The 15,489-nt window shown below is 46.6% G+C and overlaps 1 protein-coding gene across 2 annotated transcripts; it reads left to right on the forward strand.

Moving 5' to 3' along the window:
- Positions 1-1,154: 1,154 nt before the first annotated feature.
- On the forward strand, positions 1,155-15,001 carry pde7a (phosphodiesterase 7A). Of its 2 annotated transcripts, none has more exons than XM_029147046.3 (12): positions 1,155-2,237; positions 8,751-8,811; positions 10,871-10,957; positions 11,414-11,577; positions 11,689-11,752; positions 11,836-12,032; positions 12,126-12,257; positions 12,344-12,435; positions 12,557-12,701; positions 12,812-12,908; positions 13,035-13,115; positions 13,196-15,001. In XM_029147046.3, exons 1-12 carry the CDS (start codon positions 2,100-2,102, stop codon positions 13,441-13,443), a joined length of 1,506 nt encoding a protein of 501 aa, XP_029002879.1. In that variant the 5' UTR covers positions 1,155-2,099; the 3' UTR covers positions 13,444-15,001. The 2 variants fall into 2 exon arrangements, with proteins under 2 accessions (XP_029002879.1, XP_029002878.1); XM_029147045.3 differs by having other exon boundaries at positions 1,156-2,237; positions 10,868-10,957.
- Positions 15,002-15,489: the final 488 nt, after the last annotated feature.

Below are 15,489 nucleotides of genomic sequence, written 5' to 3' on the forward strand. Positions count from 1 at the left end.
TCAGTAGCAACCAATGATAACCTTTAGACAAACTTTAGACAAAATCTCCTTTTATACTAGTGCTGGTGACACCCAGCAGAAACTGAAACTTTCTAAAACTGTTGGCCAGTGTTTTTGATGTGTTCTTTGACTCAAATCTGCTTTTGCTGTTTTTAAATATAAACAATTATATCTAGACCGACTTGCAGGGACCTTAAATCTATTTTTCTGTTTATGCACTAGTATTAAAGGGTTTTATCCACTCATTTGGTTTATACATAGGGCTTGTCTGACTTCTGTGACTCATCATCTACATCTTGCTCTTTGAATTGCATTATCTCATTCCAAAGATGGCTAATGACAATTTGATGATCATGGCCACTGATGGGATTAGTGAAATTGATAGCAACAAGCTCCACAACTAAGCATGCTTGGCTCTTGGCCTAACAAATCCACTCATCCAGACACTGCTTATACCCTGAGCCAAGCTACTTCAAAGTTACTACTTACATTGTATATGTGTAGAGGATTGTGTTGTGTTGTTTGACAACATCCTGGGCTTTTGTGGAAATGATTACCTAACTTTTGGCATGATTATTTCATTGTGTAATGATAACTATTTCATTTGAAGAAGCCTGTGTTGCCCACTGCTGGACAACACAGAAATGAAACACACAGTTCATTTATACTTTATTATGTGATCTTATATTATGTGACATGAGAAAGTCATATTATATCATTTAGGTGAAAGGGATAAGTAGTTTGCTTTATCATGTGTTTTAGTTTGTTATTATGGCCCAAAAAAACACACAAACATAAAAAGTCTAGAACAAAAATAATGTGCTTTGTATTTCAATGTGCTTATATGTTTCTTTGTTTTCATTTAGGCGGTAGAAATCTTCCATAGCATGACTCATGAGAGGAAGGTAATCACAGGCAATGATGCAGGGCAAGTCCCGTTGTGGAGGAAAACCCTCGAGAAAGTCCACACCGTCTGCAAACGACTGCTCATATAGGTCTTGGGATCGCCCTGGCTCGTAGCAAATCACAAACGCCGTTCTGAACCGTCTACGTGACGGCGACCAATCAGCGTTAACGTTACATTAGTCAGCGCCACGGCATTGGTGAAGCTGAGACAAGGGCGTTATTTGCTCGCTCCAACAGCACCATCTCTGGCAGGTGGTGTGTGCTTTTTAAAACCACACCGTAGGCTAACGTTTAGGGCGATAGGTGGGTAGTTGTAGAGCAATTAGAGCTATTTACTCGTTAATGCGTCGCCGGTTGGGCGCCGGGCATGTGTCGCGTGCCGCTGCGCGTCCGCGAGCCCCGCTGGAGCTGCAGTGAGTGAGACGAACGCCGGGGTTCCCCTCGCGGAGCCGGACTCCTAGCGTGTTACGGTCAGCGGTGAATTAGACAACTGCTCTTTCATCGTGCGGGTTGCGCGAAGCGACGCGACGCCCGGCGCGATGCTTTCATTTCGCCAGGCGTGCGGGTCCGAGTGAGCGACAGCCTTCCGGTCGCGGCAGACGCGGTCGCACATCCTGGAGCCGGCTCACTTCATCCGCCGGCGGTGCTCGCGGTAGGAGCCGTCGATGACATTTTTTTTGGAAGCGGTCGTGCCTTTTGTTTTCATTTCGGGACGTGCGATAATGCGGATCCGCGAGCGGCGCGGAGCGCACACGAGCGGACGTTTTTTCTGGCTTTGAAAATGAGGAAGCGTTTTCACAAAGACCCAGAAAATGGCAAGGAGGTCTCGTCGTCCGCGGGCCCAGATCTGACTAAAATGAGGAGGAAAGGAGCGAGTGCATCGGCAGCATGAACATTTCCCCCCAGAATGACACCAAAGGAGGCAACGCGGCGGAGGTAGACGAGACGCAGCATCCGCGAAGGCGATCCGGACAAGTTTTGAATCGCTCACAATGAACAGAAACACTTTGCAGCTCGACAGCAGACCGATTCCCGAACACTGAACCAATATTTCGGCTTTAGGGGGGGCGGGGGTTTCTAATTCACCAGTCAGCTGCTTTCGTCTTGCATCTGTTTGCTTTTTGTATGAAATATTTTGGGGGTTTTTTTGTTCTTTTTTACATTTTTGATCCGGATCCAGCTCTGACTATTCAATGGAAGTATGTTATCAGCTGCCGGTTTTGCCTCTAGACAGGCCGGTTCCCAAACACGTCCTCAGCCGAAGGGGAGCCATTAGTTTCAGCTCCAGCTCGTCTCTCTTCGGGGCTCCTGATCCAAGACAGCTGTCACAGGTAAAGTAACTCCAATTCCTCAGACTTCACCAACCGCTTGCGTTGAGCTGCTCTGGGTGCGTCGCTGGCAGCCACGATACTTAAAACCACCACCTTTTCTCTCTCTCTGTCTTTTTTTTTATAACAAATACTCGATTATTCCGCAGGAATCTTGCAGGTGGTCGTTGGGCATTTAGGGCCTAACGCGCGCGCGCGCAACGCTCACTTGCCCAGACGCACAACGCACTCTCTTATCTGTCAAACTAGTGCACTCCCCAGTCAGACATCTCCGTGCGTGTTACTGGCAGATAAAGGGCCCACATGGCTCACACTATGCGCAGTGACGCCAAACTGGACCCGTTGACTCCTTGAGCTCGGTGCGTTCATCACACTGATATTTATCTTCGCGTGCCTTCATAATTTAGCAGAAGCCCCACAAGCCGTTGAGTCACACTTTAACCTCACAGGTCAACTTCACCGGTAGATTATGCTGCTCGAACCCGTATCCTCGCTCAACTTACTGTTACACGTGTTTACCTGCAACTGGGCTCAGAGGAAAGTTCTGCATCACGTCATGACTCAGTTATTTCATTTCCCACGTTGTTGCTCTTAAAAAAAAAACACTCTCTGTTGCTTTTAGCAGTGACACACAAACAGAGCAGCATATTCTCACGTCTTTGGGTCGTAACCCACTGTTGTTGCTCGTAAGCGACGCTCCCACAGCGTTGCATTGTGTCTCCAACACATTAACTAAACATTAAGTGTGTGTGTGTGTGTGTGTGTGTGTGTGTGTGTGTGTGTGTGTGTGTGTGTGTGTGTGTGTGTGTGTGTGTGTGTGTGTGTGTGTGTGTGTGTGTGTCGTTCAGTGGCCTGCCAGTGTAGCGAGGTGAGGTGTGGCGCTTTGTGCGTGACCCTGCTCCACATAATCACCCATGTGTGTCCACTTTGAACATGCCACACAATCACGACTAGTGCATAACGTTGTCCATCAGCAACTCCTTCAGTGTTGCTCAATCGCAGAGTTTTCGTTTTTTTTTTTTTCTTCCCCCTCACTGGGTTTTTTAGTGTTTTTGACAGATGCCATGAGATGTGAATCAGTTGGCTGGAAGGCTCCTCTGGCCATCAGTTAATCTGCACGCTCATCCGTTCACTTCATACTCGTAGCAATTATCCCAACACTCCATCTGCACTCTAGGCATTAGTTACGTAGGCTTAAAAACGAATTCAAGGGCCCCGACTTGTCGCATCTGAACAAAACGTCAGCTTTCTCGTCCTCGTCGCACGAGCAACCATACGTATGTAACCATGCTGTGCGTTTGTGCAGTTTCTGGCACCAGTTGAGGTGAACCACAGGTGATCGGCTCGGTGTGCTGTTTTTTTTTTTTTTTTTTTTGTGTTTTGTGTGTGTGTTGTGAAAAAGGAAGCAATTTGCAGCAGGCAGTCTACTTGGTCGCGTACGTTGAGATTCCAGCCATGATAAGCTGCATGTTGTTTGTTTGGAGACACCATTACCCGTCACACAGGGTTCACAAAGACTTTACTGTACGCTCGTGATAAGTCAGTGGCACTAAACCATTAAACACTTCGCTTGCAGGTCCCCGACGTGCAGCCTGAAGATGCATGCTGCCTCGTCACTGAGACTCTTGTGTCGAGCAATTACGCTTCTGCAAATATTATGTCTCGGGCCCCGTTTCTGGCCATAAGGGTGCGTTTGTCCTTGGTGGCTGCTGTGTTTCGGTGTGTGGTTCCGCGGGGCTGTTGTTTGTGGAAGCAGGGCCGGACTGCCGTTGCAGAAGGAGGCAGTTAGGCATGTGCTCGGGCTTTGTGGGCAGTGGTTTGGCCCTCGGCCAGGCTCACAGATGGCCGGAGTCTCAGTCTCTTCTTTCTCTGGCTATCTTGTTCTGCTCACGCACAAGCTCCCTCTCTTTCTTTCTCGTTCTCCCCTCCCCTCGCCGATGAAGACATTTCCTCTTGTAAACAGAACCACAGAGTAGGGTTGAGGACAACAGAGCTGCAGAAGAATATGCTACTCTGTGGTTGTGGAATGCTTATGATAGGGTGTGAATATTCTATTGAAGAGGCGTTGAAAACTGAAACAGAGTTATGTAAATGGTCCCATTTTATCTATTGCAGTGCTTCTATTGTGTTTTTTTTTTTTAAACAATACTTGTTGGCTGCATGTTGATTCTTTTCTAGAAGTGAGGTGGAAGCTGATTTGAATTATGTTGTGTAGTAAAACAATCAGATTTTTTTTTTTTTTTTTTTGAGTAAATGGATGCAAAAAGTGTGGAAGCGGTAACTTTTTCCAAAATTGAAAAACAAAAAACTAGCGGTGACGCAATAATCAATGATCAGATGCGTGCTATTGATGCAGTCTGAGCGGTCACACGGCGTTGGCTGATAATGGAGCAGTAGAGCAGCCTCAGATGAGAAACGCTGATCTGCCGTCAGCTCAGCTCGGCGCATCGCAGTGCGAGATAACCATCAGGAGCGTCGTGGCCGCTGAACCCAGATTGACTCCCACTTATTTTCGATGTTTAGGCACACGTGTGATAAAGGAACGCACTACAGTGCTTCTCCAGTTACTCTGCTGATTTCATCGGCAGATAATCTCTTTTTTTTTTTTTTTTTCTTCTGAGCTGTGCCATCGGATTGACGTCGTTTCAGGATGTGGTAAGAATGCTGAAGGAGCCGCTCAAGTCTGAGCCCGGTGTTTCACAACGCTTCACGGAACGTAACCTTTACGCTGCCAGAAGAGAGTTTATTCATTTATTTTCATACTCTGTGAATGAACCGAAAAAGTCTGATATTTTTTTTGGTAAATAAACGGTGACCAAACTTTCCGCCGTGTCCTCATTTACACATGAACATGTTGGTGACGCAGTTGTCCGTGATGCAAGGTCAGGATCCGACCCCGATCTCGAATATGAATCATATTTACTGTGGCCGCGTAGAAGAATGAAATGCGCCTGTTCTCAAAAAGGGGATTACCGCTCTTCTGCTTTTAACCCCTAATTGTTGTTTAGACGCTCTGGCTGGGGACCGGGGGTTTGTTGGCCTCTTTCACAAAGTTAAACCTTCAGTAGCGGAGCGTGGAGCCGGCCCAGAGAAGCAATTAGAGTCTGGGGATGATGTTTGAACTGAATGGCATTCCTGTGCAGGCCAGACGGCGTGTGACAGAATGAACACGTCCCGCTCCCTTTACCTCAGCTTTTATACGGCGCCGCTAAAACCACGTTTATACAAGCTCCTCTGTGTAAAGAAAGCTTAAACCTTTTTATGACACATTACCTGCCAGTAAAACAGAAGAAACACTGCTTGTTGATATATTGCTGCTAAATGACTATGTTCCCTTGTTATTTGGATGTAGCACTGTCCTGTCAGTGAAGGCGTTGGGCCAGTTCACCCCACTGCCTTAGTCACACGGGGGTGAATTGGCCTTTGCTCTTCCCACCCGGCAGCCCAGTGTCAGTGGGCAGTGTTCTCATAAAACCCTCTTACTACAGGTAGCCTGTCGTCCGTCCAGCGATGGATGCACAAACACGCACTCGCTTCAAACCCGTCCTCATTTGTGGCCTTGCACTCAGATACTGGAATGTGCTGTTCCACACAGCACAGCGCTGCAAGAGGTCATAACTCAGAAGGAAGCTTTCATTTTATGAAGCCGTGCTGAGTCCAGCTGCTTTTATCGTGTGTGTGCGTGCGTGCGTGTGCACGCGCGCTGCTTCTGATATGTCAGTTTATAGAAATACTGCCGGCTTCCTCTTTTGCTTGGCCTCCGTGGACTTACTGGCTGTGCAATGGGCCTGTCCCTCGGCTTAAACCAAATTTTAAAATGTTCCATAAAAGCTTGTGGGGGGTGTTGTACTATGCACTGGATTGACAACTGAACACCATTCATAGGATGTTGCACTGCTGCTGTTGCACGGCTCAGTCACAAAGCATTGATGGTGACCATGTTTCTGTAAAAGTGAACACGAGATGTCAGTAAATTGACTTGCAACACGACAAAAAGCTGGCAAATCTTCATCACACCTTCTATGTCTGAAATCCACCAGATTCTAATAAGGCGACCCGAACCTTAGAAACTATTCTCGCATGCAGAAGTTCAGGCATCACGTGACCCCCTGACATCAGAACGTGAGCAGCGCTGCCCCCAGGCAGCAGCGCTAAGCCCAGATAAGACACACTGCCGTATGTAAACGAGCTTACGTGGCCTCGCAGGGAGCACAATGAAGCGACTGTGTGACAGCAGTAACAGTGTTTGGCGTGTGCTGAACGGCTGTGGGCAAACACCAACCAACGGCAGGTGTAGGTGTGTGGCCAAAGGCAACCGCGACAAATAACAAATAATGGTTCCTCAATAATGAATGTGCAGATCTACATGAAGCTTTGATGAAGTGAACAGGAAACAAATGCAACTTGGTTTTAGCCAGAGATAAACGGGTTGAACCAATATGCGCTTATAGGGTGTGTTTTTACCAAAGCTGAATTAGAAGTTGACGCACACCGCGGGTCAGTGAGGAAGCAGATGCACGAAGGCCTACAGCGCTCACTAGATGCTCACGAAAACCCAGCAAAACCTTTTATTGTTTTAAATGAATGTAGCACATTTCCATTAAGGTGAGCTGCTTGGCTGGTTGATCACCTGTGAACATGTGTTTCCACTGAGATACATATGTTAATAAGGAAATGAACCGCTGCCAGACTACTTCCCTAATGTTTAATTTAAATAAACCTTGTGATAAGTCTGTTCATGTCCTGACCACGGGCGGTGTGTGTGTGTGTGTGTGTGTGTGTGTGTGTGTGTGTGTGTGTGTGTGTGTGTGTGTGTGTGTGTGTGTGTGTGTGTGTGTGTGTGTGTGTGTGTGTGTGTGTGTGTGTGTGTGTGTGTGTGTGTGTGTGTGTGTGTGTGTGTGTGTGTGTGTGTGTGTGTGTGTGTGTCATTCCAAGGGTAAAACGTGACTTTCCCCTCTGTTCACAGTGGGAATGTGACATTGACAAAGTGTTAATACCTCCGCCTCCTCCTTACCAGCTTGTAAGGGAGCACATGCCAGTGTCCACTTAAGTGCCAACTGGTAGCTGGCTCCATGTGTGTTTACTTGGTACAAGCGCCGGCCAAAAGGTTTGTTTTGGGGCGAGTAATGCTGCTCAGTTCTCATGCACGTTACATCAGGCAACACACACACACAGCCCATGCATTCGATCTATAATGCTCAAACTAACCTCCGGTGCTGTGTGTCAACATCGAGGCCTGTTGACACTAAAATACAGCTTTGCAGATTACCCATCCTGAGTCAAGCTGTTTGCCGGCCAGTAAAATATTAGCTTTGGATCGTCGTCCGCCATGAGCTCATTGGAAAGGCAGTCAGGTTTGTGTTATGATTCCAGTGTAATCCTAAGGTTATCAGGTAATGAATAAACAAGAGCAGCATTTGCTGTATGTGTTGCATGTGTTTGTGTTTGGTGGTGTGACCAGCTGCTTGTGTCAAAGTCTCAAAGTTGATGCTCCAGTGTGAAGGCGTCCGTGTGGTACCAGTCTGTTTGTAGGTGTTAGGATATTTTTCAGCCCATTTAAGAATAGCTCCATCAGGTGGTTCAGCGGGTCATCTATCACTGAGCAGCATCAGCCGCCTAGTCATGCTGTAACCCTACACAAGGGAGGTCCCAGCGGCGTGGATGCAGAGGTTAACCAACACGTCAGTGTAGCCCAGAGCAGCTGTCTGTTGACAGGCCAAACATGCAGGTACAGGGCCGGAGTCCTACTTGCTACAACTGCCACTATGCTGGCGACATTCGCGTTCAGGTGAGGAATACTGTCGCACTGGGAGGCGCAGGCACGCGCGCTGGCCGAAGATTAGGAGACGCACTTATGCATCATTTGTTGGTCGAAGGTCCATAGAAAAATGCTCATGTGACTGACGTTATTGACGCTTCCCTGAAACATTCACAAAGTAGATTCATTTTTCAGGAAATGTCAATCTGATTTGACTTGTTGATCCAGATGATTTTAAAAAACATATTTGAAGAACAGCTATGCTCGTAGAGTAGCACTTCCCTTCCCGTTTTTTATAGCAGTGTGTACAGGAACCAACAATATATTCCTCAGTTACTGCTCAAAATCATCACACAACATTACTTTGTCACGCGCTGATGACAGATTAACAAAATACCTTTTCATAATGTCCGTTGTGATCAAATCTATTAGGGAATGGCCCCAAATTCTTTCTAACCTCTTTCAGCCACCGCGTGTCTCTGCACGTGGTCGTCTTTATAACGTGATAGCCGATAGGCCTATCGACGCTGTATCAGACTAATGATATGAAGCAGGGACACGGTTATCAGCGTTACACTTTATGTACACAACAGATTAGAACCAACGGTACCACCTGCCCTCGAGGAAGCGGGACATTTGGTTGTGATGCCGCGTGCATTAATTGTGGACTTAAGTAACACTGGAATGTATTGCATTACTAAAATAATATAACTACATCATCATATTGATATAAATTGTATTTGTTCTTGTTTGTTCAGAGGCGAGGAGCCATATCCTACGACAGCGCAGACCAGACAGCACTGTATATTCGCATGCTAGGTAAGTATTTCCCCACTTTCATTCCACATCCACACGGGTCCTCGGCAAACGCACACGTGCGCACTTTCAACAGTCTAAAGTGTAATGAGATGGGAAATGAATGGATCCGAAATGGAGAGGGATGTGGAGATTATGAAGAGGTGGGGACGTAGCGGAGTGCGTGCCCAGAGTCCACTCAATCCCCGGCCTCCTCCTGGTAATCTCTCAAATCATACTGGGCTTAGCTTGGATGCATTTGTAGCGTCGAGTGTCTTTGCAGTTTGATCAGATTTGTAAAGCGTACAAGATTTTGTTCAAATCCTGAACCGACTGCACATATCTGCGCGCATTTCCCGTAAGCGGTTTAGCAAATGGACGGGAAGACGGAGCGCTCGCAGCAGACAGAGTCTGAGGCGTCGAGGAAGCGGCCAGACGAGCGTTGCCTTCGTAATCGATAAGGTTCCTGGGTGTAATGGCACGATTAGAGTCTGGCTGCGCCCCCGACGGCAGTGGACCGCGCTCGGGTCTGTCATCGCATGAAACTTGCCACTCTGAGTTATTGATTGGACGCGTTGGGAAGAGAGTAGGATTTCTCCCAGTGCTCTCCGGTCAGCGTCACTCAGAACTCAGAGTCGTCTGCTGCCACGTGCGTCTGGTCCCAGTAACAGTGAATTATTGAGCCGACTGAAGGAGCATTAGGTTTTTAATCATTTTACTTTGGCTAAGTATAATTGCAGTCTCATACGTCACTGCCATAAAGCATCTGTCTCGTTAGATTTTCTATTAAATTGAGTGTGAGGAGAGGCGCGCTAATGCAGACTGGTGTTTGCCTGGGCCAGGGTTCAGCCCGCCAAGTTAATGCTGATGTGCTTTCAAATAGCAGGACCCGGAGCTTTGGCCGCATCATTTATAATGACATGACCTACATCCACCCCAGAGCGCCGGCGCTAATGCACCGCAGGGGGAAACGCGGACCCTGTGACTCTCCAAACGCACTAATCACAAAAGCACCAATGCACGTGCTGGAGCCGACACATGTAGCTGCAGATGTGACAGATAAATATGCGCGTCGTCTGCTCGAGCTCCAACCGTGTGCTCCGGTGCATGTGAAACACTGCCAGTATGGATTTATTCTCCACATTTATGCCAGCAACTTCACAGATGTTGTCTTTTCATTCATAATGTGTTTTATTTTGCCTTGACTTGAGTTTTTGGTATTTCAATAGGAGCTTGTGTAGTATTCAAACAACTGTTTGCAAGTAAGTAACGTGCTCATTGCAGAGATTACACCCATGTGACTGCTTTTTGGATTTATGTCTAACACACATGACACAATCAAAGGCGCCAAGCTGGACACGCACCATCGCACTGGTCAGCACCTCGATCAGTTTCCCTCCGTAGAGTCTTGCTTTGGTACGGCACGCTAGCGTTTTACTGCATCAGCATCCTGTCCCTTCTCTGTGCTCTCACTGCAGGCCACGAACAGACCAGCCTCTGTCTGGCTTATTCCTGTCCCTCTGTCCGACTACTAAACAGCCGTAGATGGACTATAGGTTACTCTGAGTACTAATAGTAGAGCAGAATGTCCTGACATGGCATTGCATGCTCAGCTGTTTGATTGACTGTTGTGGGAGTGTGTGCCGAGCTGTTGCGAGGGAATGTGCCCGTACATGGACCAGTCTGTGCCGGACCTGGCTCAGATAATTGTCCTGTTTTAGTTTGGTTGCAGTACTGAAGAATGGGTTTTACCACACAAAGGTGTTTAAGAGCTCAAGTTCTGTTTCAGGCTCTGAAGAAGGTGAAATGTGACTGTGGTGCCCACACGAAAAAGTATAGACAAAAAAAAACTTGAGACACTTTGTCATTTTAAAGACTATTTTGTAAGGAATCAACACCTACAGAAAAAAAAAACCTTAATTAAAAAAAGGCTGAAACAGTCTTGTTATAACAGTCATCTGATTAGTTCCTTGATTCGTAGTAAAGCTCATATCTGGGGCTAGTATATAATGTTAATCTTGCACTTTCACACTTGACAAGCACCATGAATCTTGAGGAAATAAGTGCTGATTTCTTCTAGGAGATGTGAGAGTCAGAAGTCAGGTTGGGTTTGAACCAGAACGCAGAAGCTCCCATCCGTACCTGTGCATCGACTTCCGAACTCTCCACAGTGAGTATGAATCACAGCCACGTGCACCGACGCTCCATTTTATCCTCACGGAAAGCTTTTATAGAGCATCAAATGCTCACAGCGTGTGTGTGTTTGTGCGCGCGTGCGCATTGACATTTTGACCCAAAAGTAATCCTACCTCCTGCTGACAAGTTTCCCGATTGCAGCCACGGTTTATACAGACACGCAATGCTTTTGTGCGTGTGTGAGCGAGACCAATGACAAAGCATGTCTGCTGTGTGATCCCAGACGAAAGGCTTACGAGTGGGCGGCTGTGTCAGCAGCAAATGTTTGTATATCGCTGAGGGTAGCGTCAGATTGCCGGCGAATTTGTGTAACCCAGATGGTTCTTTGAGCCTAATGAGCTGTTGAAATAAATAAAATGAGTAATTCTGCCTTTTTACGCGGTTTACCTCCTAATACAGCATATTTGTGTGTTTGCGTCTGTGTGCGCAGCCCGACTGGGCTATGGGGCCGCTTCAGCCAGCTCCGCTCCCGAAAGGAGGGTGCACAGACTGCTCAGCTTCCAGCGGTACCTGCACTCGTCCCGTCTGCTGCGAGGCCTCCCCCAACAGATCCCCCTCCACATCCTGGATGAGGACTACACTGGACAGGCCAGAGTATGTAGCAGCGCCCCCAGCATTCCTTCATGAACACAACGGGATCGATGGAAACGAGCATCGTCCGCGTTATTCACACGTTTTGTTGCTCTTTGCTTCCCCGTCTTGTAGTGCATGCTGGAAAAAGTTGGAAATTGGAATTTTGACATTTTCCTCTTCGACAAGTTAACTAATGGTAGGTAGAATAAATTTGATAATTGTTCTTTGTAACGGAAACAAGTGGGAAAAGAATTAATGGTTCCTCTGTCTGTCGTCCAGGAAACAGCCTGATCACTCTGACCTTCCACCTGCTCAACCAGTACGGCTTGGTGGAGCTCTTCCAGCTGGACATGGTCAAGCTCTGGAGATTCCTGGTCATGGTCCAGGAGGACTACCACGGTGACAACCCTTATCACAATGCCGTGCATGCTGCGGATGTCACACAGGCCATGTACTGCTACCTGCGGGAACCCATGGTGAGACATGCAAACTGAACAATTATAGTGGATCGACTGAATTGAAAAACTAAATGCAGCCATAACTAACGACTCGTCTCTTTGTGAGTATAGCTTGAAAAGTCTTTGACCTCCTATGACATTCTGCTGGGACTGCTAGCGGCTGCCACTCATGACCTGGACCATCCTGGCGTCAACCAGCCTTTCCTCATCAAGACTGACCACTATCTAGCTACACTCTATAGGGTAAAGCCCCTGCAGTTGCTCTGTGGTGTGCCTCGACGTACTTACAGTGTGCATGTGCTAAAACATACGTGTTTGTGAACTCGCAGAATACCTCAGTTCTTGAAAACCACCACTGGAAGTCAGCAGTGGGCCTCCTGAGAGAGACTGGGCTGTTCTCCCATCTACCTGCTGAGGACAGGTCAGTTTGACATAGAGAAATGTGGATAGTGTGTTCTGTCAACTGTGGGACCTGTATTTAAAAAAACAAAACAAACATACACATCCCATTAATGACATATCTGTACTTTGTGACCTCTCAGCTTGAATCTGGAGAGGGAGTTGGGATCCCTCATCTTAGCCACAGACATCAGCAGACAGAACGATTACCTGACCAGGTTCCGGATGCATTTGGACCAAGAGAACTTGTGCTTGAGCAACGCCAGCCACCGACACTTCGTCCTGCAGGTCACTTATCTTCTCTGGAAAACACACACACACACACACACACACACACACACACACACACACTGGGCCTGCGAGGTCTTAATTAGTTCTTTTACCGCCACCCTTTTCAGATGGCTCTGAAGTGCGCGGACATCTGTAACCCCTGCAGGCCGTGGGAGCTGAGCAAACAGTGGAGTGAAAAAGTGACAGAGGAGTTCTTCCAACAAGGTTCTCTGCTTGTTTTTCGAACGTATAACTCAGCATCTGAGTTGCTTTGTGTGTTCTGTGCCTATTCTCTGCCAAAACACGCTCGGTTTATTAATTGCATGTGTATATTGCCTTATGCTCATGCAGGAGACATTGAGAAAAGGCACAAACTTGAAGTCAGCCCACTTTGTGACAGAGACTCAAACACAGTTGGCAACATTCAAATGGGTACGTAGCTGTGTCTCTTAGTTGGCTTCGCTTTTCACTTGGGTGTTGTATTTAGTATTTGGCCCCTTCTGCCTCCTCAGGCTTCATGACGTACGTGGCGGAGCCGCTGTTTGCAGAATGGGCCCGTTTCTCCGACACACGTCTGTCTCAGACCATGCTGGGCCACATGGGGCTCAACAAGGCCAGCTGGGGCGGCCTACAGCAGGAACAGACCCCGGTCCCAGAGGACGCAGAGCCCGGCACGGCCGGCGCGGACGGTGACAACGCGGCCGCTGGCGGAGGACGAAGCGGCTCCAAAGTCAAACCTCAGGGAAGCAGAGAATCCTGACACTCCGTGTGCACCGTTGCACCTCGACCTCCTGACTCATGACCCTGGCCTTGAGCCTCATCACATACGGGGGCTGGTGGGGCATCCAAACAGTCTGCAGCTTTACTGCTGCACACCTGATCTGAACACCTTGTTTATTTCCCACCTTGATTAACCACTGATTTTATTTAATTTATTTAATTTTAATTTCACTTTTTTGGCATAGAGCAATACATAGATACCTCATTTGGCTACTGCTGTATTTTCATTTATTTGCTTTATTTATTTGTCCACTGTAGTTTTGGCATTAGTGACTGAAAACACCACTTTTTCTGAACCTTAATGGGGAAAAGCAGTGCGAGACATTTTCCTGGTGTTTTGAAGTGCCATTTGAAAACAGATTTTAAAAATGATCTAAACTGAATTGACTGAGACAACTGGAGCATTCAGACGCGAGATCCTCTGAAGATATTCGAGTAATGCCACGTTGCATTTGTATTGAAGATTCTTCCTTATGTAAAAATGTGACAAGCCCAGTCCTTTTGCTGCCTCTACGAAGACTGTTCACTCGTCTCGTTTGTCGTCTCTTTGCCCTTGAACTGAAGCGAATCACGTCAGCTCCACGGTTTGCCTTCGAAGCACAGATGTGAAGAACCACTCATCCCAAGCCATGAGCAGAACTTTCTTCAAACGCACCAGATGCCATAAGAAACTCCCACCTGTGCTAACATGTGTCCTTGCACTCCCCATTAACGACGCTGGGTGTGCAGCTTTGTCTCCATGACGTCTCCAAGACACCCTGTGAAGGTATCACAGAAATTAGCCCTGTTCAGATGTTTCTGAGCCTTCCAGCGCTGGTTGAACTCAGAGTAGCTTCCTTCCCAGACTGGAGATCAGTTAACTCACTGCACATGTATCTCACCTGGAAACCAACACAACTCACCTCGCTCAGGGTTTTTGCCTGTTTATCAAGAGGGAGGGGGAGAGAGAGAGGGTGGACCGGGGCGATACTTGGTGGTTCTGTTCTTCGCTGGCATGAAGGAGACTCTCCCTCTCCGCAGAATGTTTCTCATAGCCACATGCAACCTAAAGGACTGCTTGACTGATGCCTTATAACTATGCACAAACTATGCTAAGTGACCAAACCAACTCCAGTTCCCATCAAGTGCATGGTGTGCTTGTTTCTGAATGCACTGTCCGATCCCTTTGTCTTTTTGTTATGAGGAACAACTCCAGCTCTCCTTTTCTTCTTTTAATTTTAAAATGGAAACAGAAGTCACGTGACTTTGAACATTCCTTTTCTCTGTTTGGTTTGTCTTGATTTTGTATAGTGGCACACATTGTGTTTGTGTTGAGACATTTTGAAAGATAACAGGTGCTTTTCTTACTTTAGCTAATTTGTATTTCGCTGTAAGTGCTGTAAGACTGTTGATAAAATTGTTTACAATTTGTTGCGACAGCCATTTTTGGGAAGACCTAAGTGTCGAGCCAGATTTTGTAAAGGCTTTGCTGTATTGACCTTTTTGATACATGCCTGTTGCAGTTACAATTTGAATAAAAAAAAACTGTTGATATATGGTTGAATTGCACATAATGCACATTTCTTGTACCCAGACAATGTTAATAGTCTAAAAAAAAAAACTGAAATGACAATTTATTATTTTTGTTTTTTTAATGGCTTTACTGTTTCAGAGCAGGTGATGTTCACAAGAAGTTAGCATTTCAACCTTACAGACAAGTCAGTCCATACCATAAACATTTATTTAAAGATTTTAAAAACAATTTAGGGTAAAGTTTGAATAAAAAAAAGCAAGTTGAATTTCTTGTATACTACTGACCCATACAGTCCATCTTGCCTTTGAAGAACTGCGAAAAATACTGCCTAAAAAACACACGACTCTAAAGAGTCAGTATGTTCCGACACATTTTCAAAGTGAGATATGAAAAGGATTACTGGCACAAAAGCACGGCTGGTGTGAAGTGTGTGTACCTAGAACACATGACTTGTTTAAATAAGCAAATGTCAATACTTTGAACTACACTGATGCTGAATTTCTTTAGTAATGA

This window comes from Betta splendens, chromosome 4, assembly GCF_900634795.4.
Source record: "Betta splendens chromosome 4, fBetSpl5.4, whole genome shotgun sequence".
Lineage (NCBI taxonomy): Eukaryota > Metazoa > Chordata > Actinopteri > Anabantiformes > Osphronemidae > Betta > Betta splendens.